The sequence below is a fragment of the Canis aureus genome, chromosome 2 (assembly GCF_053574225.1).
Source record: "Canis aureus isolate CA01 chromosome 2, VMU_Caureus_v.1.0, whole genome shotgun sequence".
Classification (NCBI taxonomy): domain Eukaryota; kingdom Metazoa; phylum Chordata; class Mammalia; order Carnivora; family Canidae; genus Canis; species Canis aureus.
The window spans coordinates 16,029,176-16,054,559 of record NC_135612.1 but is presented as its reverse complement, the minus strand read 5'-3'; the positions used below and the strand labels follow the sequence as shown (position 1 = coordinate 16,054,559).

The window sequence follows — 25,384 nt, the reverse complement described above, 5'->3', positions numbered from 1 at the left end:
CTCATAGCATGAGATCGGGACAATGATTGGAGTCGTCTCTCCTTCCGATTCCAGAGGGAGCTCACACCTGCAGCGTCAAGGTCATCCTTCTCCCGGAGACTGGAACGGCGCATCCCAAAAGCTGCTAGGGCCCCAGCCGCCCGCACCCGAGGGGCCTCCCCCGCGCCCGCGCGCTCGCCGACGGAAAAAGGCGATCTGGATTTTTGCTTTTTTTTTTTTTTTTTCATCTCAGTGCCTGAGGGAACCCTAAATTGGGGGTTTGTTCGGTGTAACACAATCTTTCGACCCTCTGGAGACCAAACTGCAACCGAGCAAAGAGACATCAGGCGGGAGAAGGGGGGGGTGCAGAGGAGAGTGGCGAGCCGACGTCTGGGCAGGTGGTGCGCGCGGGCTGCTCCGCCCGGCGAGGGCACCCAGGGCGCCCGGCCCCGCGGCCCCCCGCAAACCCGGCAGCAATTTGGCCACGTGCTTAGGCTCTGCGTTTTCGGGCGTCACACACACACACACACACACACACACACACACACACACACACAGCGGCACGTGTCTCTCTGGGTCCTCGGGTCCGTCTGAGGTTGTTCAGACAGCGGAACCCCGCGGGTTCCCGACGAGCTCGGCCACTGGATCACTTCGCTCAGGCGGGATGAGGGGCAGCCCTAGGGAGGGCGGAACAAACTGCTGGGCGTTTGGGGACCCCGCGCCCGGGAAGGGCAGCTAGAGTGACAGGCCCGGGGAGGAGCGGCCGGGGCTCCTCCCCGCCCTCCGGTCCGGTCACCTGTCATCCCGCGCTCTCCCGGGTCCTCGTCACGCTCCGCTCTCCGCGGCCACGCGACCACCCCAGGACAGCCCGCGCTGCGCGCCCTGGTGGCTCGCAGGTGCCCCAGCCCTGGGAGCCAGGGCTCCCCCCTTACGGAAGCCTCTAAATAGGAAGGCACAAGCGCCGCGCTCGCCGCCTGCGTATCCGCGTCTCAGACTCGCACCTAGCAACGACTCGCTACGGTTGGGGTGGTGGGGGGTTCTTTTAAAAGTATATTAAGGGATCATTGGCGTCTCCCCGTCAAGTCATTACGCCTTTATCCCCATCAATTAACCACACCTCCAAGGGCTGCTATTAGGAACTAAATTGAGCTGCAAAAGTAGGTATCCCGTTTCAGGCAGATGTTGTCACCTCCCGCAGAGATAAACGGCCGGCGGGGCCAGGCCCGCAGCTTCAGCAGCTGCCCGAGCGGCGACGGACCAGGTTCAGGACTCGCAGCTGCGGGACCGGGGGGAGGTCCCGACCCTACGTTGCGCCTGGAGCCTGGGAGAAGCGGAAGGGCCCGAGCTCTCGGACGTCAAGCGTTGTGCAGGTCCGGGGCAGGTGTCTCCAGAGTTGTGCCAGGGAAAAGGCCAGATAAAGAAAAAGAAGAAAAAAAAAAAAAAAAACAGCCATGCGTTTTTGCGCAGAGGACTGGAGAATGTTCGCAAACCCGGAGCTCCCCGCCAGAAGAGGGGCGTGGATGACAAGAGGACAAAGTAATGAGTTTGGCCGGCAGCCCTCCTCCGGCAAACCTCACCTCCTCTTCCCGCCACTTCAGCCTTCTTCCTCCCCCCAGAATCCCAGACCGCCTTGTGGAGGAAGGCGCAGGGTTGCATAGGGATGCTGGATATGGAGCTAGGGAATCCGGGACAGAAACGTCGCGTTTAGGACAAAGGGGTTCACCAGGGACCGCCGCGGACCTCTGCACAGACGTGTCTCTCCGCTCTTTCTCACCCCATCACTCCCTAGGACTTGGGGCAAGGCTGTCGTCTGCAGCTGGGAGGCCCCGAGAGTTAAGGGAAGGGGGGAATAGGGGACGTGGCCCTCACTGCAGTTACAGGGCTTTCCTCCCGACACTGACCACAATAAATTTAGCTAAGGCTAAAGGAGATTAATTTCCCAGCATAATCCAATTAAAAGATTTCTAAAGTAATCTTTTGCGAAGATGAAAAAAAAAAGTGCGCCGCGAAAGAGGGGACTGGTTTTGATGACAGTGATTTATAACCTCGGCGCAGCTGCGCTGGTCCCTCGCTCTCATGCACGCGATGTGACCAAAGCATCCCGTCGGTGCCTCTAGTCCAAACCCTCGCCTTCCTGAAAGACAGCCATCCATCACGCCAACCTGGGCTGGGGTTGCTTACGAGCACCATAGACTTTTTTAAGTGCTATTAGATTTATGGTCTCTTTTTCGACGCCCATCCAGAGTAATTAGCACATATGTTCTAAATAGATGATAGTTTTGTGAGCAATAAAGCAATTACCCATCGTTGGAGCTGACAGTTCCTCCAACTAAACTCCAACCAGCAGCTAATTGGAAAAGTCATTTCAGCTCCATTGTCTGCAATTAGTCCTGCTAAACTACTACACCCCAACTAGCTGGTTTGAGGTTAATTTATTCAGTGTTGTATTTGCAGGAACGAGGCATTGGCACGAAGGGACTTGCCTTTTGCCCCTCCAGACTGTGCCCTGGAACTAAAGAAGCAGGTGGGAGTGAAAGGCCAGTATTTGGGAGCCGTAGGATTCCCAGGGGAGGGAGTGCCTGGCCGCCCCAGCTTCAAGGTCAGTGTCCAGCTCGCCCAACACAGCGGACAGAAAAAGCCATTGTTTCTCCTACTGGGCAGTAACTGAAGGAGACTGCTCAGTGCATGCTACCAAAACCTTGGTTAAAAGTAAGCACAGAAAAAGTGACTAAGTTCTGAGCTCACCTTTCCTCTCGCACACCCAGTCCTGATCCTGAGCCACCAGACTGTCCCTAAAGGGTAAGGGTGTTTTGGTGTCCCACCAAAACAGCAAAATTCTGAGCCCTCATTGGGCAGAGGGAGGCTCCAATTCTTGGAGTAGTTCGAGGAAATAAAAGACCAGAAAAGTCAAGAAGCCCTGCTCCTGCCTGCAGCTTCTCTGAACATAAAGTCACTTCACCCTTGATATTGGGGTTTCTTCTTGACTTTTTCTTTCTTTTTCTTTTTTCTTTTCTTTCCTCATCTTTTTTCTTCTTTCCTTTTTAAAGCTAAGCCCAATGAATACAATACTTGTGCACAGTGAGTGGAAAAAATGTGTTAAACGTCGGTTTGACGCCCCACCGGAGCTTCCAAATATCCAACGGCTGGGATTCTTCTACTTAATTTAATCTTTATTAGACAGGGCGGCTCCTACCCTCTTATTCACCAGGAAACACCAGGAAACGGATCTGTTGGGGTTCAGAATTGAGGACGGTAAGGAGAGGAGTTAAAGAGGGATTAATCCTCTCCCTCCCAACCTCAAACTTTGGAACTTCGATCTCCTGTAGGCTGGGGTAGATGGGAGGGGTTCAAGGTCCCAGCCCTGACAGCCAAGGGTCTCTGCAATCTGGAGCAGGGGGCAGGGAGGCTGGCATGTTGAGATGGGAATCTGTAGCCCCGGTAACCATGTATTCCTCTAAAGGAATTTACAGCAAAGTGACCCAGGCTCTGGGAGCAATGTGAATCTTACTTAAAAGAACTTGGGGGGGGGGGGGTGGTAGAGAGAGCGGAGAGCTTCTTAGGAGGTAAAGCCCAGTGCTTTCAGTCCTAGAAATCAAATGTCCTTTTCTGGATAGTCATTTATACTTCAGCTGTGGGCTGTTCCTCTTTTTAAAAGTCAATGTAATGCTTAAGGAAGACAACTTAGGTGGTATTTTAGTTAGCATATGAGACTTACAAGAGGAATTCTAATTTCAAAACAAATTGTAATCAGATTCTCAGTTTCAAAGATTTAAAGATATGTATCCATAGCAAGAACAACTTTTAAACTGCCTAATGGCGGGCGCTTGTTTTCCATTTATTAATTGTGTTTTAACCAACTTAATCCCAAGAAAGGCTGAAAAGAAAAAAATGCTGGGGAGCTATTGAAAGTAATGGTCTCGCCTTAACCCATCACCTCTCACCTGTCACACAATCTCTACCCTCTGAAAAGAAATCCCCCGGTTAGTGTAACTTCCAGTTGAAAACAAAGAAAATCAAATGTTTTCACTAAAAGACTGTCCATCGTGCTCTCAGTTATTTGCTTTCTTTGGGGGGACTTAAATATGACATCTCAGAGACCCAGGGCAAGAAAAAGCTGAAGGAAGAGTCAGCTGACAGTATCACCAGGATTGGTAGAGAATCTTTGTGTGGGGGTGTGTGTAAAGGCAAAATAACCCACCCAATCAAACCCTGCCCCCAGAATGTGTAAGAAACTTTTACATATATATATATCTATACACTCCGAAAAATCTCTAAGCACATGTGTGCAGAAACGTAGCCCTACGCAAGCTCAGCTAGCTATCCACACACATGTATTCACTTCTGGAGTAAAGGCATTTCATTGCTCCCATAGTTTCTTTCCATTAAGAGCGATTAGATGATGTCTATTCAAAGTTGCTGATCCAGAGAGAAAATAAGAGTAGATAAAAGGAGATTTCAAGTGACCTCCTCATCCCTTTCACACCAACCTGAGCCCTAGAATAGCCAAGGATCAACTAACACAAAAGCCCTTTCCTTTTTCTTTTCAGCTTCAGAAGATTTCCTGCAAAGGGTTAACAATAAAACAGAACTATTCTCAAGTTTTGTTAGATCATGCCTTTCGAATACTTTATTAACTCCTCCCATAGTTAGGCTAGGTTTATTATTCACCTCCAAAACAGGTAAATAAAATAGACATAGCATAAGAGAGGGCATAATTATTTACTGCTCCATGTGGTTTATATCAGTGGTGTACTGTGCTCATTCTTTTTCATTTAAACTTTACCTAACCCCTTCTCACTGCCGATGGAGGACACTGTAATAAACATATCTTTCCACTGACAGTTTAGAAGGAAATGTTAGCTTTATTATTTAGATCAACTTTCTGATAGGTAAATACTACTATTGTAAAATGACCACGGTTACCAACAGATCTGGTGGCTTTGTAAGTCAATACTTTTTCACCAGTTTATCTTATAGTTTTAAAAGTGACATTAAAGAATTAAACATATTTGAGCAATCTTTAATCCGTTAATGTCCAACTCAGATCTACTCTCATGGGCTAATCCTGCAGTAAAAGAAATAGGTGCTCTAACAGGTAACTATTAAGAGAAATTATTATATGGTGTGGTGGATTGTATTGTCAGGGAACTTTAACAGGCTTCAGAATCATTTCAAAATTCCAACTCTTCATCCAAATCCAGCCCATTTCCCCCAGGAAAAAGAACCATGCAGTTATTCTTCACTCTAGTCCAGCATTTAAAATAAGGAAATACACTCTGTAGCATAAAAGTCTCCAGTTCTTTCCTTCTTTTGCATAAATGCATTTAGATAGCGAAGGCTTGATTTTTACAAAAAGTAAATATTTGGCCTTGGCTTCTCTAGTGTGCTAGGAATGATTGTCACTTTTCCTCCGATAAAAGGCTTGATTTGCATCCAAAGGTCAGCACTAGCTCTCCTGCCATCCTCCCGTGGCTACTCCTGGCCCTCTTAACTGGAGGTCCAAGCAGAAAGGGGAACTGCTTCCCTTATCTCTCTTTCCAAAACACGTGCTTTAACTGGCTGGCTTGTGATAGAAATGTAAACTGTTTTATAAGGTAAAACGGGGTTTTTTTTCTTTGTCACCAAAGGTGACAGGCTACCAGAGTGATGGTGAATATGCAAGCCTACTGATCTGTGGTTCAACTACATGGGCAGGCTCAGAGCAGGCGGTCCAGCAGAAGCTCAGCTCCCACTTTGGCCTTTCCATCCTTCTTTTCACTTTAACAAAGGCAGAACTTTCTACGGCTGGGCAGCCACAATACACACTGAGTTCAGTCTTGGGGGTGGGGGTGAATTTTTGATATAGGCAGGGGCGTTTGTTTGTTTGTTTGTTTGGGTTTGCATTTTGACTTCTTACTAATCACGAAACACTGGGCAGGCATTACTGTGCCTCTCTCCACCCTTTTCTTAAAAGTATCATTTTGAAGACCATTTTAAACATATCTTCTTTAACTGTTTTCTGCCCGGCCTTAATCTCATGCCAAGGGAGACTAATTGATTCAGCACCTTTAAAACAAGATCTTTGGGAAAGGTCTGCAGTAAGAGCAGAAGAACTGACCTTTCTCCCAATGATTGCAGGCATGTTCATCTCTCCAGATGAGCGTGATAACACACGGTTATTTCTGCTTTCTGGTCTCTCTAAACAGAAAAATACCACTTTTAACAATTTAGGGGTAGGGAAGAGGTACAGGAGATGACTGTCTACACATACCTGGTCATTTGTAGCATCTCATCACCCTTGAACTAGATGTAGAAAACATTTTCGCAAGGCCACCACCTTTGTTTACTGTGATTTACCAAAAAGCCAAGAGAAATGATCTGGTGAGTTTTGGAAGAGCAAAATACCAATATCAAAAAGGTCAGGATTAATGAAGAATGCTTTGGGCCTTCCTGGAAAGAAAGATTTGGTGTGTGTGTGGGGGGGGGGGGGGGTTGATCCACCAGAAAGTCTGCTTGGATCCGGACTCTGGCTCCAAGAATGCAAGTCAGTGCAGTACATGCAGCCACCAATCTTTGCTTCTCTCCTTCTCCCAGCAGGTCCTAAGTGTTTGCCGGCTATCCAGCTAGGAGAGATCAAGTGTTGTGTGGAAGATCTTTTTAAAAAGTGATGAAGGCTGAGCCATGATGCCAGCAAACCACAAGGGAAGTTTTAAGCTTTACAGCCTGATTCCTCTTTCCCAAGCAGAGGGGTAACTTCTCACCATCTCTTAGGGGAACCACACTGGAGACTGTGTGCCCTGAATGGGCCTATGGAGACTAGACAGAGGAAGCCTTCAGAAAGGAAGCTGGGGAGTCCAGACCCTGGTGAGCCTTTTCCCAGCCCTGGATGGGCCTCACCAGTAGAGAGGCACCTTGGAGAGGACCCAGTATATGAGCCACTAGTGACCTGGCAGTCTCAAGAAGGGTACTGAGGCAAGCGCCAGAGCGGGTGTAGGTCCAAGAGCCACATCCACGAGCGTAGACTTAAAGGCAATGGACATGAAGGGCTTGAGTGAGAAAGGAGGGAAAGAGAGCTGAAGAAGGGTGGATATTGCAACTGTGTTTTCCTTCCCTGCAGCTGCGTGTGCCTGGACACTTGGGTGGGGTTTCAGTTTGGGGACCTATATGCGCCCACAAAATCTGATCATTTTTCTGTTCTACCCAACAACAACAGATACCTTATGTCCTGGTTGAGCGTGGGGTGCCTAAGGCCCCAGGACCAGTGTGCCAGGTCGAACCGGTAACAAAGGACAGCCTCAAAGGGAGAAAGCAGAGCTGCCCAGGACCTGAGCTGACCCCCGGGGCTCGGCGGAGGCCATTTTGCTAGGGCTGAGGCTGGGAGCACGAGCGGGGCACGCAGAGAGCGCCCGCGCGGTAGGGAACACGGGGCCCAACAAAAAGCCAGCCCCGAGGTCCGCTGGGCTGGACAAGTCCCAGAGGAGGCCAGCACCTTTCCTCGAACGAAACACCTGGGTTTCTTCCTGCCTGCCCCCTCTTGAGACAGAAATGTAGCACGCAGAGCCGGCAGGAGGGCGATCTGTCCCCCGCTCCCCAAAAGCAGAGAGTTGCGCCAGCCACTGGGCGCCGCCGCCACCAAGAGCCCCCACCTCCGGGGCCAGGGCCGGGCACGGCGCCCCTCCTTCCCCTCGTACGGAGGAGCGGGTGGCCTCGCCCGAAGCCTCAGGGCCCCCAGTCGTCCCCATCCCCGGGGCCTCTTTCAAATTTGGAAGCTCGGGGTGGGGGCCGGCGCACAGAGCCCACAGCGGGGGAGAATAGGATCCGCCGCTCCCGGGGAGTCTCGGCCCGACCCAGGGCGACCTCGCGGGGCGGGGCGGGGCGGGGCGGGCCGGGTCTGCAGCCCCCGCAGCCCCCGCAGCCCCGCAGCCCCCGCAGCCCCGGGCGCGGCCCCCGGCGTCCGCTCCCCGCCCCCTGCGCCAGCCCTGCGCGCCCTCTGACGCAAACGCGCGCCCCTGCCCAGCGCCGGGAGAGCGCTCGCGTAGGTTCCAATCGAGGCTCTCGGTTCCCCGCACACCCCCTCGGTCCCCACCCCGGGGGGCTGACCCCTCCCCGCCCCAGCGCTTGCGCGGCGGCGGGGGAGCCGGGCTGGGCGGCGGGCGCCGCGGGTGCTCCGCGGGGGGGGAGCGGCTCGGGGTCCCCCTTGAATCCGCGGGCACTGTCGCCCGCATCACGGGGGCAGCCATCGCTCGCGCTACGCCAGGGGATCCCGTTCCACGCGGCGCCCGCAGGTGGGCGGCGGGACTCGGCCCCGGGGTCCCCCGCCGCCCCCCGCCCCCGCCCCCGCCCCCGCCCCCGCCCCTGCCGCGGGGCTGGAGGCCCGGCCGCGGGGGCGGGGGCAGGGGCGCGGGGATGGGGGTGGGGAGACCCGTTTTGAATCCGGGCTGCGGCCGGCCGGCGCGGTCCCCGGCTCCGGGAGGGCCAGGGCGCGGCGGCCGCGGTCGCTGCGTGCAGCCGGGCGCCACGGAGGCCGGGGAGGCCGGGGAGGCCGGGGAGGCGGGGAGGCGGGGAGGCCGGCCGGCGAGCAGGCCCCGCGGGAAGTTGCCCTCGTCCCGCCCCGCCCGCCCGCACTGCGGCCCCGGCCTGCGGAGGCCCCGCGCGCCCGCCTCCCGACCTGTGCGCGTGGCCGGCCCCGGGTTCAAAAGAAACGAGAACCATTGCGTTACTTGCCTGGGTGGGAAGGACTCGGCCCGGCGTGGCTTCGGGTGCCCAGGGCGCACGGTGCGGGGTCCGAGGGCGTCCGGGGGGCCTCGGGTTCCCGGGCGCTCGCCTCCGCCTCCTCTTCCTCGGCTCCGTCCCCCTCCACGGCCTCTCTCCTCTCCTGGGCTCCCTCTCCTCTGCCGCTTCCTCTGCCCTCGACTGCCTGCCTCTGTACTGCACGGGGAGTAAAATTCAGAATTTATATATAGAAAGCTTGTTCTCCTTTTTTCTTTCTCTTTTTAATCTTTTCTTCTCTTTCTTTATCTCTCTCTCCTTTTTTTTTTTTTTTTTTTTTTGGTCTTTTAATCGTGTTCGTCCCCCCCCCCCCCTTTAATTGACCAGGAGACGTGAGAGCGTCCATGGGGAGAGGGCCGAGGGCAGGGAGCCCGGCCGCCCCGCCGCCCCGGCCGCCTCCCCTCCGCCGGCCGCGTACAATGGGCCGCCGCTTGCAGAGTGCACGGACTGTCTCTCCATTATTCGAGCTGGAGGGGCTGTGGGGCAGGCACGGAAAAGGCTTTATTCTGCTCGTTAAGACCGTCGCTAGTCGCTAAGCGGCCGCGGACTCCCGACTTGCAGGCTGGAGAGACCGGAGAGCGCAAAACGCACCCCAAACACGCAGCGCTTCCCCGACCCCTCCCTGGTGAAATTTAAAGTGAGAACGAGTATCAAAAAGCAAGCCCTACCTCTGCCAATACAGCGTGGCCATTACTCCCACCTTTACCTGAGGGCGTGTTGAGGATCGGGATGCTGGAGCTGAGACAAACTTTTACGCTCTCCCGAGTCGAGGGGCGGGCGAGCGCGGCTCCCACCCCCAGCGGCGGCCGCGGCGGCTTTGTCACTCCGCGCAGCTCCGCGCCCGCCTGAGCCTGCCTAGGGAGCGATCTCAGAACGAGGGGGGTGCCAGTGTGCTATTGGAGAATATGTAACTAATAAGAAGTATCATTTTCCCCAGTACGATCTTTCAAGGAAAAAAAATCCATTGAAAGAATTTTCAAAGTGCTGTCTCCGTTTGGAGAAAAGGCGCAGGCTGCCTGCGGGGAGGGGAGGAGAGAGCCGGCTGTGCGCCTCCCGGGCGCGGCTCCCGTCCGCTAGGTGGCAGCCGGAGCCAGCGATTCCTGCAGGCCCCGCGGCGGGACCGCTCCTCCTGCCCGCCCCTCCTCCCACGACCAATCGCCTTCGGGAACCGGGGTGTCTCTCTCTCTCTCTCTCTCTCTCTCTCTCTCTCTCTCTCTCCCTCCCTCCCTCCCTCCCTCCCTCCCTCTCTCCCCCTCCCCCTCCCCCTCCCTCTTCCTCTCTCCCTCTCCTCCTGCCTCTTCCTCTCCTTCTCTCTCCCTTCCCCTCTCTCCCCTTCCCTCCCTCCCCCTCTCCCTCCTTCCCTCTCTCTCAATCTCTCCTTCTCTCTCTCTCTCCCTGCCTCTGTCCCTCCCGCTCCCCCGTCCTCCTCCCTCTCCCCCATCTTCCTCCCCCCCCACTCCCCTTCCCCCACCTCTCCCCATCTCCCATTTTCCCTTGACGGTCGCTCGCCCCTTCCCTCTTTTCCTGGGACTCCGACTTGACTGCTCTAATTGCACCCCCCAAACCCCCGCATACGAGGACTTACTACTGTTTTATTAATAATTATTTAAGCGTTGTTTGAAGTTTGGAACAGCCTGAGAATACCAAAGAGGAAAAAAAGAAGGAAAAATCGATTGAGTGTAAAGTTTATTTTTAAAATCATCATGGGATGAATAGGAGCCGTTGATTCAGATTGATTTTGTGGCAATAGCTGCATATTCCAGGGGTGTGTTTTGTCATAATTAAACCTTTTAAAAACCAACGGGTACTTTGGGCCAAAAAAAAAAAAAAAAAGTCCCTACCTTGTTTCTTAAAAGGATATAAAATGAGCAGAATCCACACTTGGAATATGCTTAAGTGTGAACGAAGAAAACAATCCAAACCCAGTATATTTCGTGAATCATTAAGATGTGAGAGTTTAATTCTCATTAAAAATTTTCCCAACATTTTCAAAGACACTCTCTTCACGCTCCTAAGACCTAATTTTAAAAACTTTTCGGAAGAAATCAAAATAATTCCCTTCTCATTCCCTTTTACCCATTGCAAGGCATTCTCCCCCTCGCCATCCCTTCCCCCTCTGGTGTGCGTGCGTGCGTGTGCGTGTGTGTGTGTGTGTGTGTGTGTGACCATAGACGACCCATACTAATCAGGTCTCAGAGTAAATAGCAGCGCAGGGCGATCTCAATGTAAATTGCGCTTGTCAGAAGCACACCCCCCTCCCTCACTTTCCCTCCTCCTCCCCTCACCATCCCCGTCAGTAGGTAGCTAAGAGGGAGGGGAGAAAAAAAAAAAAGAAAGAAAGAAAAAGAGGAGGGGGGAGGGGCTATCCAACCAATGGCGTGCTGGAGGCTTGGCTAACCTTAGACTCCCATTTTCTCTCCCCCCCGATTCAGGGCTCTGACCAGTCAGTCGCCTTTGATTATCAGTTGCCAGCAGCCCTTCTCTTGGCTCCTTGACACGAGCTCCATATAAGGCAGCGATCTCCATAGAAACGTGTCAGTTTCAATAGTAGTGTCAAAGTTCACTATATACAGACATTCGCGCAGATCCCCCTTTCGGAAACATTGCTCTGCGAGTCCTCCCGTTTAAACGCATTCAATTTTGGGGTCTCTCTCTCTCTCCTCTCTCTCTCCCTCTCTCTCTCTCTCCTCTCTCTCTTCTCTCTCTTCTCTCTCTCTCTTCTCCTCCTCCGCCTCTCTCTCTCAATCTCTCTCAATCTCTCTCTTCTCTTTCTCTTCCCTTCTCTCCTCTCTCCCTTTTCTTTTCTTACATATTCTATTAGTTGTTTCCCTCGTATTCTTCTTCTTCTTCTCTTTTTCTCCCTCCTCCTTGCCTTTTACTCCATTCTGCAGAAGAAGAGAGGGCTAAACTTAAAAAAAAAAAAAAAAGGAGGAGGAGGAGGAGGCACCCCCTTCGTATTCTTCTTATCGTTATTTTATACATATATGATTTTTTTTGGAGGGAGTTCCCGGCTGAAGAGCACTTATTTAAAATACTAAAAAAAGAACATTTTTGGGCGATCTCCAGGGTTTTTTTAACTAGCTCTGTGTGTTATAGCAGAAGAAGCAGAAGAAGGAGCAAGAAAGAGGAAAAGAAGAGGATTATTTATTCGACCTACTTTGGATGTCTCTCGCTTTTTTTTTTTTTTTTAAATTGCGATTCTTTTTCTTCTGATTTTTATTTTTTCGATTTCGCTGCGAATTCGTCGCCGGCGTGAATTATCTCGTATTTTTCTCCCTCTCCGTCACCTCCCGAAAGAAGAAGGCAGCGAGAGCCCGGCGCCACCGGCACAACAAAAAGAGCAAAGTGTGTGATCCTCGTCGCCGGCTGCCTCCCTCTCTCCGGCGCTGCCTTCCTGAATGGCTGGCTGCGTCCAGCCCTGGACCTGGCCCCCCGACACCAGCGCGCCCTGATCGCCGCCCGCAGCCTCGCCCCGCGCCCTGCTCGGCTCTCCGCGCTCCCCTCCATCCCGAGCCCCGCCAGGGCTCCCGCCGGGACAGCGGCGGCGGCGCGGGCGGCCCCGACCCGGGCTCGCGCTCCGGCTGCGGCCCCGACTCCAGCTCGGACTCCGGCCCGGGCCCCGGCTCCTCCAGCGGCGCTCGCCGCTGCAGCTGAGGCGGCGACTCCAGCGGCGCCTGCAGCCGCGACCTCCTCCTCCTCCGCCGCCGCCGCCGCCGCCGCCGCCGCCGCCGCCTCCGCCGCCGCCGCCGCCGCCGCCGCCTCCTCCTCCGCCGCCGCCGCCGCCGCCGCCGCCGCCCTCGCCGGCTTCCTCTATGTCGGCTGAGCCGGCGCGCAGCGTGTAGCCCGAGCGGCCGGCGGGCGGGCGGGCGGGCGGGCGCCCGGCGCGGGTGAGCGAGTGTGTGTGCGAGTGTGTGTGTGTGCGCGGGGGTGCGGGCGAGGCGGAGGGCGAGTGTGTGCGCGCGCCGTGGCCCATGCCCGCCGCCCCCGGCGCTGCGCCCCGCGCCGCTCCCGGCTGCCGCCTGTGCCATTTCTGATTTTGCAACTTGGGGAAGAAGAAAAAAGCGAGAGAAGGGAGAGCCTGCTCGGCTGGGGGGGGGTGGGGAGGGGGGGGAGAAGGAGAGCGCGGCCCCCCCAGGATCGGAGCGCGGGGGGAGCGGGCGAGGGGAGCAGGGGTGTTGGGGGGGGGAGCCAGAGAGCCTGGGGGGGCTGCAAAAAGAGAGAAAGAAAACAGCAGGAACCACAACAAAACGCCAGCAGGGCGGGCGGGCGCGCAGCAGCAGCGGGGCGGCCGAGGCAGTAGCGGCGGCGGCGGCGGCGGCGGCGGCGGCGGAGGCAGCGGCCGGTGCCCGGCTCGGGCTCGGCTCCCGCGACCCCGGGGCGCCCGGCGGGCCCCCCGCCCCCTCCCCCTCCCCCCTTCCCCTTCCCCTTCCCCTCCCAGCGCGCCCGCGCGCCCCGCGGCCCTCGGCGAGCAGCTCGGCTCCCCCCAGCGCTCCCCGGGCCCAAAGATATGGCAATGGTAGTTAGCAGCTGGCGAGATCCGCAGGACGACGTGGCCGGGGGCAACCCCGGCGGCCCCAACCCCGCAGCGCAAGCGGCCCGCGGCGGCGGCGGCGGCGGCGGCGAGCAGCAGCAGCAGGCGGGCTCGGGCGCGCCGCACACGCCGCAGACCCCGGGCCAGCCCGGAGCGCCCGCCACCCCCGGCACGGCAGGGGACAAGGGCCAGGGCCCGCCCGGCTCGGGCCAGAGCCAGCAGCACATCGAGTGCGTGGTGTGCGGGGACAAGTCGAGCGGCAAGCACTACGGCCAATTCACCTGCGAGGGCTGCAAAAGTTTCTTCAAGAGGAGCGTCCGCAGGAACTTAACTTACACATGCCGTGCCAACAGGAACTGTCCCATCGACCAGCACCACCGCAACCAGTGCCAATACTGCCGCCTCAAGAAGTGCCTCAAAGTGGGCATGAGGCGGGAAGGTGAATATTTCTTCTCTGCTTCTTTCCCTGAGCTTCGCCCGCCTCCCCGGCCCTCTCTCTTTCTTCCTCTCGCGGGGGTGGCTGCTGTCTGGGGCTGGAGCTCCTGCGGTCCCGGCCCCGTCCCAGCCTCCCCTGTCCCCGCTGCCTTCCTCCCCCGGCGTCACCCCCCCCCCTCCCCAACCGAGCTCGCTGCCGCTGCCTCCCCCTCCCGGCCTGCGCTCCTCTCCCTGGCTCCTCCACCCCTCCTGCTGCCTGCTCAGGATTGTGTCCCTGGGATCGTGAGCTGTGGCTTAAAATCCCTTTACTTCCTCTGTCTTGGATGTGCTCGGTGTGTGTCTCTTTCCCGCGTGTGCGTGAGGATGCTTGGGGGCTGTGCTGGCATGAACTCGGGGAGGGGGTGCTTATTCCCCCCCCCCCCAGAAAACTCTTGTGTGTGTGTGTGTGTGTGTTTTTTTTTCATTCCACTTTCCCCTCCACCTCTTTCTTCATCATACCCTTTATTTAAAAACTGGGGAGGGCCGGGGACTGGAGGACCCTGAACCATGGATTCATTGCTGCATCATCCTTTTGGAAGCTTAGCTTGGAAAAAGAGGAGTGAGATTTATTGCACTTGTAGGTCTAATTAGGGGGGAAGGGGGGCTTCTGGCCTGTTCACTGGTTCCCTCTCCTCTTCACCGAGCTGGGGCCGCCTCCTCCAGAGCTGTGGCCTTGTTTTCACCCCTCTACTTTGAAAGGAAAGTTTGTGACTGAACCGTCCTTTCATAGTTGTGTCATTTTTTTAAAAGCATGATACTCGTTTTATTTCTTCATCAAACTCCACCCTCCGCTTAAATACTGCATACAAATTACAATTTACAACGGCATTTACCGATCCTTCTGATTTGGCTATAATGCATAGACTGCAGCTGGCATGAGCTTCCACTTCATTTAATCTCTGTGTTGTGTGGGTTCGGTTTCTTTTAACACAACTTTTGATGTTGTATTTAGATATGCTTCATGTTCATGTGGCAAGGGATGCAGCACTTTTCTTATAAATATATTTAGCCGTTTACAGTTAAAGTTTATCTCCTGACAATCATTAAAGATGTCTTATAGTCAAATTAGCGAACCAGTCAATTTTGCAGAATGCAGATTACTCCTTCTTGTAATTGACTTTAAAATTATATTTTATATGCCACAAGAAAAGAAATTGAATTCCTTCAGATCTCAAGGAGCAGGCAAATATGACGACTTCATTTCTAGCTCCAGGGAGATTTTGTAGGCATCTGAAAAAAAAAAAAAAACTGAATTGTGCTCTCATTTAATTGAAAAATAACTGCCAAGTTCAAAACTATAATTAGAAAAAAGTATTCTAGCTGTTATGTTTCAAGAGCTTAAATTGCATTGGGGCTTGCATTAAAATTAGAATCAAAGCAAACTTAAGAAAATAGTGCACAACCTGAAATAAGACAGCTATGTGTACATGGACATATCTATATTAATTTGTTGAGGGGGGGGGGAAGAGTTCAGTAGCCCTAACTTTTCCTAAAGTTGTCTTTGTTTACATGGCAATTTAAAACGCTGGCACTGTTGAAGTAAAACATACACATTAAAAAAAAAAAAAAACTTTGGTCAGCTTTAAGAACTCAAAGCATGCTTACGTTTTGCATTCAGATGGTTAATGAATCCAGTGTTTTTGCAGTTGCAAGCTCGTGCATTCACTGGGCAAAAGCTGGCTGCAGGTTGCAGTGGCACCTCACAGGACAGACATTAATTATATTTCCCACTTTTTTCAATAATGTTTGGCTACTGTAAGTTCAACTCTTTTCTTGGAATTTTTCAATTTTCTGTTGCTTTTAACAGTGAACTTTGTGTGGGGCGAAGGGGAGGAGGGGGCAGGGGAGGGGTGCAGGATACTTGTTTTATATTCAAAAGTTGTAAGTGGTTATGTAACTTGTATCTATTTTAAGGATAATTCTATAGCATTTTGAGAGAATATGGAAACATTTTGAGCAAAACCCTGCTTGCTTGCAAATGAAGAGGCGGCTAGGCGTTTGCCTAGAACCACAACCTTTCTCTGGTTTCGCCTGTTCTTTTTTGTTTGTTTTACTCTGATTTGTTTCATTCTGGAGGGGTGAGTGGGATTTCCCTAAACCTGTGTGCTGCACCTTGGTGGTGGAGGGCTTGGGTGGCGCTTCCTTGGCCTTGCCGGACCGGGGTTGGGGGGCGGGGGGGAGGTGTCCCTGCGCTCAGGCCTAGCTCCGGCGGGGCCGGGGTGGCCAGGGGCGCAGGCGGTGGCCGGGCACACGGAGCCGCGGAGCTGGAGGCCCGCACCCCACACTGCCTCCGGGCGCGGGCCGGGAGTGCGGGCGGGCGCGGGGCAAGATGCGCGGGGCGCGCGGGGCTGTAGGATGAGCCTCCGCATTGTGTCGGGGGCGCGGCGGCGCGCCGAGGTCCGCAAGCCCCCTGGATGCACATTGCCTCTTTTCTCTCTTTCTTTTTGTCAGCGGTTCAGCGAGGAAGAATGCCTCCTACCCAGCCCAATCCAGGCCAGTACGCACTCACCAACGGGGACCCCCTCAACGGCCACTGCTACCTGTCCGGCTACATCTCGCTGCTGCTGCGCGCGGAACCCTACCCCACGTCGCGCTACGGCAGCCAATGCATGCAGCCCAACAACATCATGGGCATCGAGAACATCTGCGAGCTGGCCGCGCGCCTGCTCTTCAGCGCCGTCGAGTGGGCCCGAAACATCCCCTTCTTCCCGGACCTGCAGATCACCGACCAAGTGTCCCTGCTGCGCCTCACCTGGAGCGAGCTGTTCGTGCTCAACGCGGCCCAGTGCTCCATGCCGCTGCACGTGGCGCCGCTGCTGGCCGCCGCCGGCCTGCACGCCTCGCCCATGTCCGCCGACCGCGTCGTGGCCTTCATGGACCACATCCGCATCTTCCAGGAGCAGGTGGAGAAGCTCAAGGCGCTGCACGTCGACTCGGCCGAGTACAGCTGCCTCAAAGCCATCGTGCTGTTCACGTCAGGTGAGGCCGCGGTCGCCGGGAGGGCAGGCCGCGCCGGGGAGGCAGGCAGGCCGCGCTCCGCCGGGCCGGGCCTCGCGGGCCTCCCGGGCCTCCCGGGCCTCCCGCGCCGCCCCCGCGCCCCGCCGCCGCCGCCCGGGCCCAGGCCGTGTCCGGGGCGCGGCGCTGCGGGCGGCGGGGGCGCGGGGGGCGCGGGGGCGCGGGCGGCGGGGGCCCCGGGGCGGCGGGCGCGCGGCCTGGGTGTGCGCGGGGAGGGGGCGTTGGAAGTGCCTGGCTGCGCGTGTGTGCGGGGGGGGGCGTGTGTGTGTGCGTGTGCGCGCGGGTGTGCGCGCCGGCGTGCAGGCTTCCTGGGGGAGGAGAGGGAAGGCAGCGATCGTGGGAACGTGGCTTTCTCCTCCGCGCGGCGCGCTCCCCGCCAGGGTCTCCCGACGCGGAGAGGCGCACGCAGGCCTGCAGAGGGAAGGAGGCGCGCAAATAAATCATAAATAATCCCGCTTTATGGCTGCCTGATTTTCCCTTATCGGAAACCATTCATGTTTGCAGTTGCTGAGGTTATTGAGGGTCGTAAAAAAACGGATTCAATCTAAACAAGAAAGATAAAAAAAAAAAAACAAAAAAACAAAACAACAACAAAAAAACCACAAAAGGAATCCTGTAGGACCCGCAAGAATGGGAGGATTTCCCCACCCCACCCCCCTCCGGAGAGAAATCTCGTAGCCGTGCAAAACGCACGGACATTGGAAATTTAACAGAGTGCCTTAAAAATATCAAATTAAATGTAGGTGGTGGTAACATGCATGTTAACAATTTCTCTTATGATAGATGGTTCAAATTAACTTCCAGGAAAGTGCATTAACGTTGCCTTTGAAGGCTCTAGTCAGAGCCTCTGAGAACACTGCCCGCTTTTTATTATTGTAACCTGCAAGAGGGAAACATATAAACACCCGGGACAGCAGGTAATGGGGGGAAATATAAACAAAGCCAGAAAGGAGGCTGGTGGGGAACAGAGCTACTCAGATTGGGGCCGGGGCCTTGCCCACTGTGAGTAGGGTTAGCTGCACTTTTACTCCCATTATTGGCACTATTGTTTTTAATTCCTCCATTCAGAGAACAAATAAACCATCCTAATAAATCTATCCTAGAGCCAGGACCTCCAAAGGCCAAATTAAAACCATTCCTGAGCGAAGATGGCAAAACCCCTTTCCCAAGGCCTTGTTGAACAGTAAGCAATGGTATAATCTATCAATATTTCCTGGCTTTCATGCGTGAAGAATCGTATTTACATTGTATTAAAATGACTCTTAAATTTGCACAATATTGTAATGTAGCAAATGTAGTATTAATATCGATCTGAGCAGCAGATAATTTATTTAGACAAGAGCATCTCATTTGTATGCAGGGTGGCCAGAGCCGTGGACTTGGACTGCCCCCCTTTTACTTGCAGTGCAAATGCAGGTCTGCTAGTGGGAGAGGGAGTTATTCTTTGCAAGAGGATAAAGTGCAAACCTTAAAACAAATGGAAGATTTATTGAATAGCCTCCTCAGTGTTTGAATGCATTTTATCTTAATAAGTCTTCTTGATGGAAACGTGTTTTTCAAAAGTGACAAAGAGCCTGGGAAGCAGCGACCGGGCTGCTTTAGCTCTGGCAGGCCTGGGGCCTGGCTGGCTCTCTACTCCCCGGCTCTTTAGCCAAATTAATCAGGAAGCAAGCCAGTGTCGGGGAAGCTGGGGTTTTAAAATCTCATCCAGTGAGGTGTCTTGAAGCAGAAATGTGACTTGGAGCTGGACAGAGGTCTTCTCAGGAAAGGTCTTTCCTCCCTTTGCCTTGTCCCCTACTAAGGTTCTTTGAACTCCCTTGACTTTTCTGATCTCCTGCCCTTTCCCAGAGAGAGGCGAGGACTGTGCTGGCTGCAGGGAAGATTGTGGAATTATTCATGCTTTTCTTTCAACTTTCCGTCCTAAAACATCCCCGTGGAAAAAAAAAAAAAAGTGTCCCTTTTTAAAAAGTTTTCCCAAAGAAGTTTCCAAACTGCGTCTTCAAGGTGCAGAGGGAGGCTGAGAAGTGAACAATAACATTATTTTGTAGGAAAATTGCAAACAGAATATCTGAAAATGGAAATGGAGCTGTCAGTAGTAATTCACCCCCCCCTCCTCCATACAACACATTTCCACTTTTGACTAAACTTGTTTTGATTGCTAGCCAGAAGGGAATTCATGGGAAGCCTTCTCAAAGTCATCCAACTTTTAAGCAAACTTTGAATGATGGAAAAGACAGTTTTAGACATATTGTCCAACGAGGTTTGCTCCGGCTAAGTATTTGAAGCTGGCACGGGGGGTTCCCTGTGGTGGTTTTCACATTTGGCCTCCGGATGGTATGCTTAATCCTTAATATTCTGGACAGCATCCAAGGACTAGGTCATGACCTGAACTTACTTTTTAAAAAAATTCATTAATTCATACACCTAAATATTCCCTCAAATAAATGGGACCTCCTCTGAAAGGAGCCATCTAGTTAACATAAATACAATAAATCCATTTTCAGCACAATAATAACTTTGATTTCTAGTTATGGCAGCTGATTACATCTATATTTCCTGAACACTAAACTCTTGTGAATGCACACCATGAAATACATTCTCTGCACTACAAAGGCTAAGCCGGGAGGGCCTGAGCAGTAATGGTTATTTATTTACATAATTTCTTTTCCATATACTATAAAAGAAATATTGAGGGTTCCCACATTGACACTAGCACATAAAAATTGAGACATGGACTCACCTCCTTTTCTTATCTCGGGTGTATCTCGTAGAATGTAAATATGTCCTGCATTAACACCCCCCCCCCTTCCCTGCTCACCTAGCTTTGCTGCCATCACCAGCCAACTGATCTGAGCGCTCATACTGTCCGTGCATAGTTGGGGGGAGTCCTGTCCTGGGAGTATCCGGAGTAGGGATGAATAACTAGGGTGGGAATCCAGGCCTGAAGTAGGACTCCTGCTGGAGGGAGGCCACAGAGCTGGCCGGCTGGCACCTGGCAGCCAGGCCCAGCTACAGGCATTCTGCCTTCAAAGGAGGAAAGAAATCCAAGCAGCCAGCACAAGGCCCAAGCAAGCCTTTCCTGGGCTTCTCTCTCTTGGAGCGGCCTAGCTGGGAGAAGGGTAGTGTCCTTGCTCTCTGAGGGCCCTAATGGTAAATATCAGATAAATATTTTACAGACCTGAGGGGATGCCATATGGGTCTTTAAAAAAAAAATCTGCTGGGGTACCAGTGGGTCCTTTTCATACTGCATTGTCTGAGGCTGAAAGGGATCCTGTGGCATAATGGGCAGATAATGCATGTAAAGCAAGATATATGTAAATATGAGTCTGCATGGTGGCCATTCAGCAGGGCCAGGTTAGCAAGCAAGGCCAAGGGCAGACCTGGGGGGCCCCCTCTCTCAGCAACGAAGCCCCAAAGTGCTCCTGCCCTGGCCCTGCTAACCATAAAATCTCAATGGCTTCCCAGGTCAGGCCAGTGTGGATGCACCCGAGTGGCTGGCAGGAGTAATTAGACATCTGAGAGGAACCCATTCTGGATCTAGGGTCAAAGGAGACCTGCCTCAGAAGTTCTTGAATTAGCACTAGTTTTATTTGTATTTTTGCTCAAGGCCATTGCCTTGTAGATGAAGGTGTTAGACTGCTTTGTAAATCCCAGTTCTTGAAATAGAAAGACATAAAGCTCAGAAACTCAGAAGCAGACGCGGGCTTCACTTTGAATCGTTTGGTGTGACTTCTTAGGGTCACACTTGCCCATTCACGATTATATAACGTCCTTTTGGGGGCATTGCCATGCATGAATTTCTTCCCAGATCTATATATTAGCAAACTCTGCCTTTGATCTCGAGTCAACCTCCTGACTGGCAAAGGGCTCCTCTGTGATCTTCCTGTTTTTTAAAAAATATTTATTATTAATATAACAAATAACAAGGGTGTTTGAACTAAGAGAAGAAGCTTTCACTTCATTCCTTTCATTCCACCTTCTCCTCCATTTCTTTGCCTTTAGTTAGTTGATACAGTATAAACTGCTGTCTTGAAAGATTTTTAGGGGACCATGAGGAGCCCTGGTTGATAGGAGATAAACACACAGGTCTTAAGATGCTGTCATTGTGTGTAAGTGCCTTCTCCCCCTTGGTCCTGTGACAGGAAGCCTGTCTCCCCAAATCCCCCCCTCAACTCCCCACCTCCCAGTTTGGAAGCAGCAACAGCAGCTGCCTCCAGCCCAGCTTTGTGTCTGATCGTGGAAGATGTCTCCTTTCCGCAGCCTGGAGTAACTGAGCCATATTCCTTCTGATTATTATACAGCTTACAGAGATGTGACCAATTTTCAATTACTTGATCTAAAGCACAGATAGAAGCGTACACTCTCACCAAGGATTTGCTGCAGAGTTCTCGCTTGCTCAGATAGTGGATCTCAAATCCTGTACTGCTAGAGCATGGGCTCGATCTGATTTCCCGCACTGCCAGCCCTTGATTCCTTACCACCACCACCACCACCAGCACCACCACCGCCCCTGCCCCCAGGTGTTTGTTCACTATACAATCTAGGTTCTCCTTGAGGATTTTGGTTGGGGTCCTTTGGGTTTGAGAGGGAAGACTCCAGGAAGCCTGTAAGAACTGCCTCCAGGCTACGTATTTCTTCAGGGCTTCTGCACACCCCAAAATCAGGGGCAAAAGGGGCAAAAGTCCTCCCTTTAATGAGCACAGTGGAAAGATGCTCCCCTGCAGGCGGAGGACAGGTTGCTTCGCACAGCAAACATGGCTCCAGCATCGTACATTATTTAATCCAAAGGTGAAAGAGGAAAAACAAAGGGACTAGAGAGGTTGCTGCCTCTGCATGTGTGTTCTTCTGTCTCCAGCTCCCCTAGGCTTGGGCGAGGGTGGGGAGTTGTTGATTTATTTTTATTTGTATTGGGGGCCGAGGGGAGGGAATGGTGAGGAAGGCTTGGGGAGGTATGGAGAGGAGGATTTTTCCCCCCTCTTCCCTCCTATTTCTTTTCCCCCCTCTTATCAACCTAAAAAATTTTTTTTCCCTCATGGTTTGTTTGTGCCTTTGCTGTTCACTAACCTGTGTGTGCCCTCCCCCTCTTCTCTCCTTCTTGTGGCTGCACGGCCAGACGCCTGTGGCCTGTCGGATGCCGCCCACATCGAGAGCCTGCAGGAGAAGTCGCAGTGCGCCCTGGAGGAGTATGTGAGGAGCCAGTACCCTAACCAGCCCAGCCGCTTCGGCAAACTCCTACTGCGACTGCCCTCCCTGCGTACCGTGTCCTCCTCGGTCATCGAGCAGCTCTTCTTCGTCCGTTTGGTAGGTAAAACCCCCATCGAAACTCTCATCCGGGATATGTTACTGTCTGGGAGCAGCTTCAACTGGCCTTACATGTCCATCCAGTGCTCCTAGACCTTGGGCGCTTCCCACCTGCCCCCGCCTCCCTAGAGACTCAGAGGACCGGCGGGGGCCATGGACTCCAAAGCTGCGGGGACATCCGGGCGGCTGTTGCAGGGTGCAGCCAGGCAGGGGGGAGGTGGGCCGGGCCGACAGGAGCAGCCCACCCTGCAGAAATGCAACCCGAGCTGCAAACCAGGAGAAAGAGACTCTCTTTAGGATCAGATCTGTGAACATGTTGGAAAGGAAAGAAAAAGGACCTTGTGTCTGGTGAGAAAAGGAAAAAAAAAATTGGAAGAGAGGACCATGAGAATTTTAATAAAACAGAAGGAGACTAATGGACCTTCCAGGATTTATTGTGGACGGATGTGGATATATTCTGTACAGAAAACAACACACATGGAAGTGGACTGAATTCTATGTAGAAACACACACACACACACAAACACACACACCCCAAACATTGTTATTCATTTTGTAAAATACTAGTCTTTATTTTCATTTTTTTGTAAAATTTAAACATCGTATGCACATAAAAAAAGGAAACAAGAATTAGGGGAAAATAACATTTTCCAAATAATTATAAAAAAATTGTCCTGTGTCTATGTATCTATATCTGTTTTGTATTTTTTTCTGGTTCCAAACCAGATTTCCTGTGATTCTATACTAATAATTTTTGATATAACCCTTTGCTTCTTATAATGAGTGCGATATATGTTGTCGAGGCTGTTCTTCAAGAATTAAAATTGAAGTGAAAATTTAAACAAAAAATAAAAGAATTTAGCAAAACCCACGTGTCTGGTTACTTGACAGATGTCCTGAGTGCAAGAGAACCCTCCCATTAATTGCCATTCCAATTATGATTAGAACGGGAGGTGAGGGTGGAAACTTCTAAGGTCCATTAAGAAGTTGTCTAGATTTATTTCCTCAAACCAAGCCGCCGCCTTGGTTTTATAAATGCAGAGGGTCAGGCTCTGTGTGGGCTGGGATGGGCAGGGAGAGGGCAAGGCACCTTGGTGGCTCCCAGCAGCTCTCGTGACCTTGTGGATGGTTGGTGCCCTGCACAGAGCCAAGCGGGGAGCCCGGAGTAGGCTCGGTTGGAAGTGGAGGCCGAGTCCAGGGGCCATTGGCTTCAGTGACCGCAGGTGGGAACTTGCCCACGCTGGAGAGGCCCCGGAGAGGCGTGGGGAGCTGAAAGGCGGATTGAGGGCAGGGGAGGGCTGCTCAGAAGCCTCATGTCCCTATAACTGCAAGATCGGCCTCTCTCCAGCTCTGGGAGAGAGAGTTAGGGCCTCAACGCTGCCAAACCTACCTCTGCTCCCCCTTATGGTCCGCTGCAGAGCTGCCTGGGGTTTACCCTTCACTCCAGCCTCTGTGACAGGGGTGCCCTGGAGGGCTCTCAAGCTCAGTTGGGTGAAGGGAAAGGCCCCCCTGTGGCACTTATGGCCATGGACCTGGAACTGGGGAGCTGGTGAGCTAGGCTGGAGCAGGTTCTTTCCAGGAGCAGCGTTTGGGCTCTAGTGGCCCTTTCAGGGCAGAAACCTGCCGCTGAGGCCTCTCTTTGGGGTGTGCGTGGGGGGCTGCTCTCTGTTACAGCTTTCCGAGCATGAATGTTTTATAGGATTCTAGTCGGCGCTGCAAGAACACATACTACCAAGGGAGCTTTTTCCTAACGTATTAATAAAGGCAGATCTTTTCAAATAACACCTCTTACCTCCTCCCCCACCTCTCACCCCCAAACAGGCCTTGGATGAGGCAAGTGCTTCACTTTCAGAAGTCATTGACAAAGTTTTGCTTTCATTTGCTGATGAGAAACCTCCAGGATCCCCCACTCCTTTAAAAATGTATTAACAAGCTCCAAGCCGCCTGAGTGAGGTTTTAATATTCTAGGTGCGGTGCGGCCAGGGCAATGCCACACTGTGTGGAGAAACCCCTGCGGGTCCACCTGCCACCGGGCCTGAGCCTTAGGGAGGCAGGGAGGGCACAGTGGCTGGAGTGAGGGGTGGTCGGGGCCCTCCGGCCCTCGCAGGGGTCCCAGCCCGCCCTGGGCCTCAGCCTTTGCACTACACTGGGGGCAACCGGCTTTGAGCCTAGACTGACCGTCCTGCGGACTGAGCGCCCAAGGCCCAGAGGGGCAAGGGAAGAGCTCACGTTTAAACCCCTGACCACCCCCCAGAAAGTCTCAGAGAGCCCTCCCGGGTTGCCAGATGAGGGAATGGGGGGGTTGGGGTGGGGTGGGCTGCAGGCCCGGTGCAGGGGGGAGGGGATTCGGTCGAGCTGCCTCTGAGCGCTCACCGATCCTTGCTGCCTTTCTTGAAATGAGATGTAAATATATTCATTACAGAGTGATCCCTCTGATGAAAACAGATAAACATTTTTGTAGGTCGGAAACATATTTTTCAATTAATTTCAATATGGAAGCCCCAGCACAAGGTGGCCAGTGTGGGGACCCTCCCAGAAGCCAAGGCCTGGGGTGCACCAGGCTCTCGCTCCCGGCCCAGAGGGGACAGTGGTAACTGGCCTGTCGCGGGCCTCGGACCGGCCTGGAGCCCGGCCACCTCTCCGGCCTGGGCCCGAGGCCCCAGCAGACCAGCGCCGCGGCAGGGAGAGCAGGCCTCGCCCCTCAGGGCCTCGCTGACCCCTCACAGGCTCGGTGCAGGAACTGGGGGCGCTGGGCCCGGCGACCAGAGGGGGACCGGGTGGCCCGCTCCCTGCCAGGCGGGCCTGGCTGGGGGCTGTGGGTAGGGGCTCTCTCCTGCACTCTTCAGAGGTCTCTGTGTGTCTCAGGCGGAGAGACAGAGCCTCCCAGGAGACTCAGGGGCTCTGGGGGTGCCCCCCCCCGCAGGGCAAGGCAGGCTTCGGGAGCTCGGAGGGCACAGCGGGCCCCACAAGTCTGCTCAGGCCTCCCGAGGTTCAGGAGCTGAGAGCGCAGTGTTCAAGCCCTGGGCTCAGCCTTCCAGCAACCAGGGAGCGCCCCCTCTTCTCCCGGAGCCCTGGCAGGGTTCCCTGGCCCGGCTGACCCGGGCCCCAGGCCCAAGGACTCAGGGCCCAGCGGCCCCCCGGCCGCCCCGCTGTGCAGAGGGGCCGCCCCAGGAGTGGCCGCGGCCTGCGTCCCCTCAGATCCTGGAAGCCACTGGGCAGAAGGCGAGGGGGAGCGGGAGGGAGTGTCCTCTGCCTGGGTGGCCGCCCAGAGGCCCCAGCAACGAGCCCGCCTTGGAGCCTGGAGCCGAGCGCCAGGGGGAGCCGTGGAACGTGGGG

General features: G+C 53.8%; 1 protein-coding gene and 1 long non-coding RNA gene across 11 annotated transcripts in view; one reads left to right on the top strand and one right to left on the bottom strand.

The window, feature by feature from the left end:
- The window catches only part of LOC144293663 (uncharacterized), a 652,264-nt gene extending 642,298 nt beyond the window's left edge, over positions 1-9,966 (bottom strand). The window contains exons 1-3 of one of the 7 annotated variants that reach the window (XR_013360891.1): positions 9,434-9,926; positions 8,679-8,886; positions 6,077-6,152 (exon numbers count right to left, since the gene is read on the bottom strand). This is a non-coding gene — a long non-coding RNA (uncharacterized LOC144293663). Of the gene's footprint in view, positions 1-6,076; positions 6,153-8,678; positions 8,887-9,145; positions 9,299-9,395 lie in introns of those variants that run through there. The other 6 variants (XR_013360887.1, XR_013360908.1, XR_013360900.1 and 3 more) reach the window with 6 other exon arrangements.
- A 3,169-nt stretch (positions 9,967-13,135) lies between these two features.
- On the top strand, positions 13,136-22,915 carry NR2F1 (nuclear receptor subfamily 2 group F member 1). 4 transcript variants are annotated; one of them, XM_077864615.1, is made up of 3 exons: positions 13,136-13,697; positions 16,184-16,711; positions 21,861-22,915. In XM_077864615.1, exons 1-3 carry the CDS (start codon positions 13,235-13,237, stop codon positions 22,139-22,141), a joined length of 1,272 nt encoding a protein of 423 aa, XP_077720741.1. In that variant the 5' UTR covers positions 13,136-13,234; the 3' UTR covers positions 22,142-22,915. The 4 variants fall into 4 exon arrangements, with proteins under 4 accessions (XP_077720741.1, XP_077720755.1, XP_077720742.1 ...); XM_077864629.1 differs by lacking the exon at positions 13,136-13,697 and adding an exon at positions 13,923-14,025; XM_077864616.1 differs by lacking the exon at positions 13,136-13,697 and adding an exon at positions 14,644-15,487.
- Positions 22,916-25,384: the final 2,469 nt, after the last annotated feature.

Bases quoted from the DNA above. Each gene is read 5' to 3' on its own strand.
- NR2F1 (XM_077864615.1), top strand. From the start codon at position 13,235: ATGGCAATGGTAGTTAGCAGCTGGCGAGATCCGCAGGACGACGTGGCC. The intron at 13,698-16,183 runs GTGAATATTTCT...TCTTTTTGTCAG, and splicing joins AGTGGGCATGAGGCGGGAAG to CGGTTCAGCGAGGAAGAATG. The intron at 16,712-21,860 runs GTGAGGCCGCGG...CTGCACGGCCAG, and splicing joins CATCGTGCTGTTCACGTCAG to ACGCCTGTGGCCTGTCGGAT.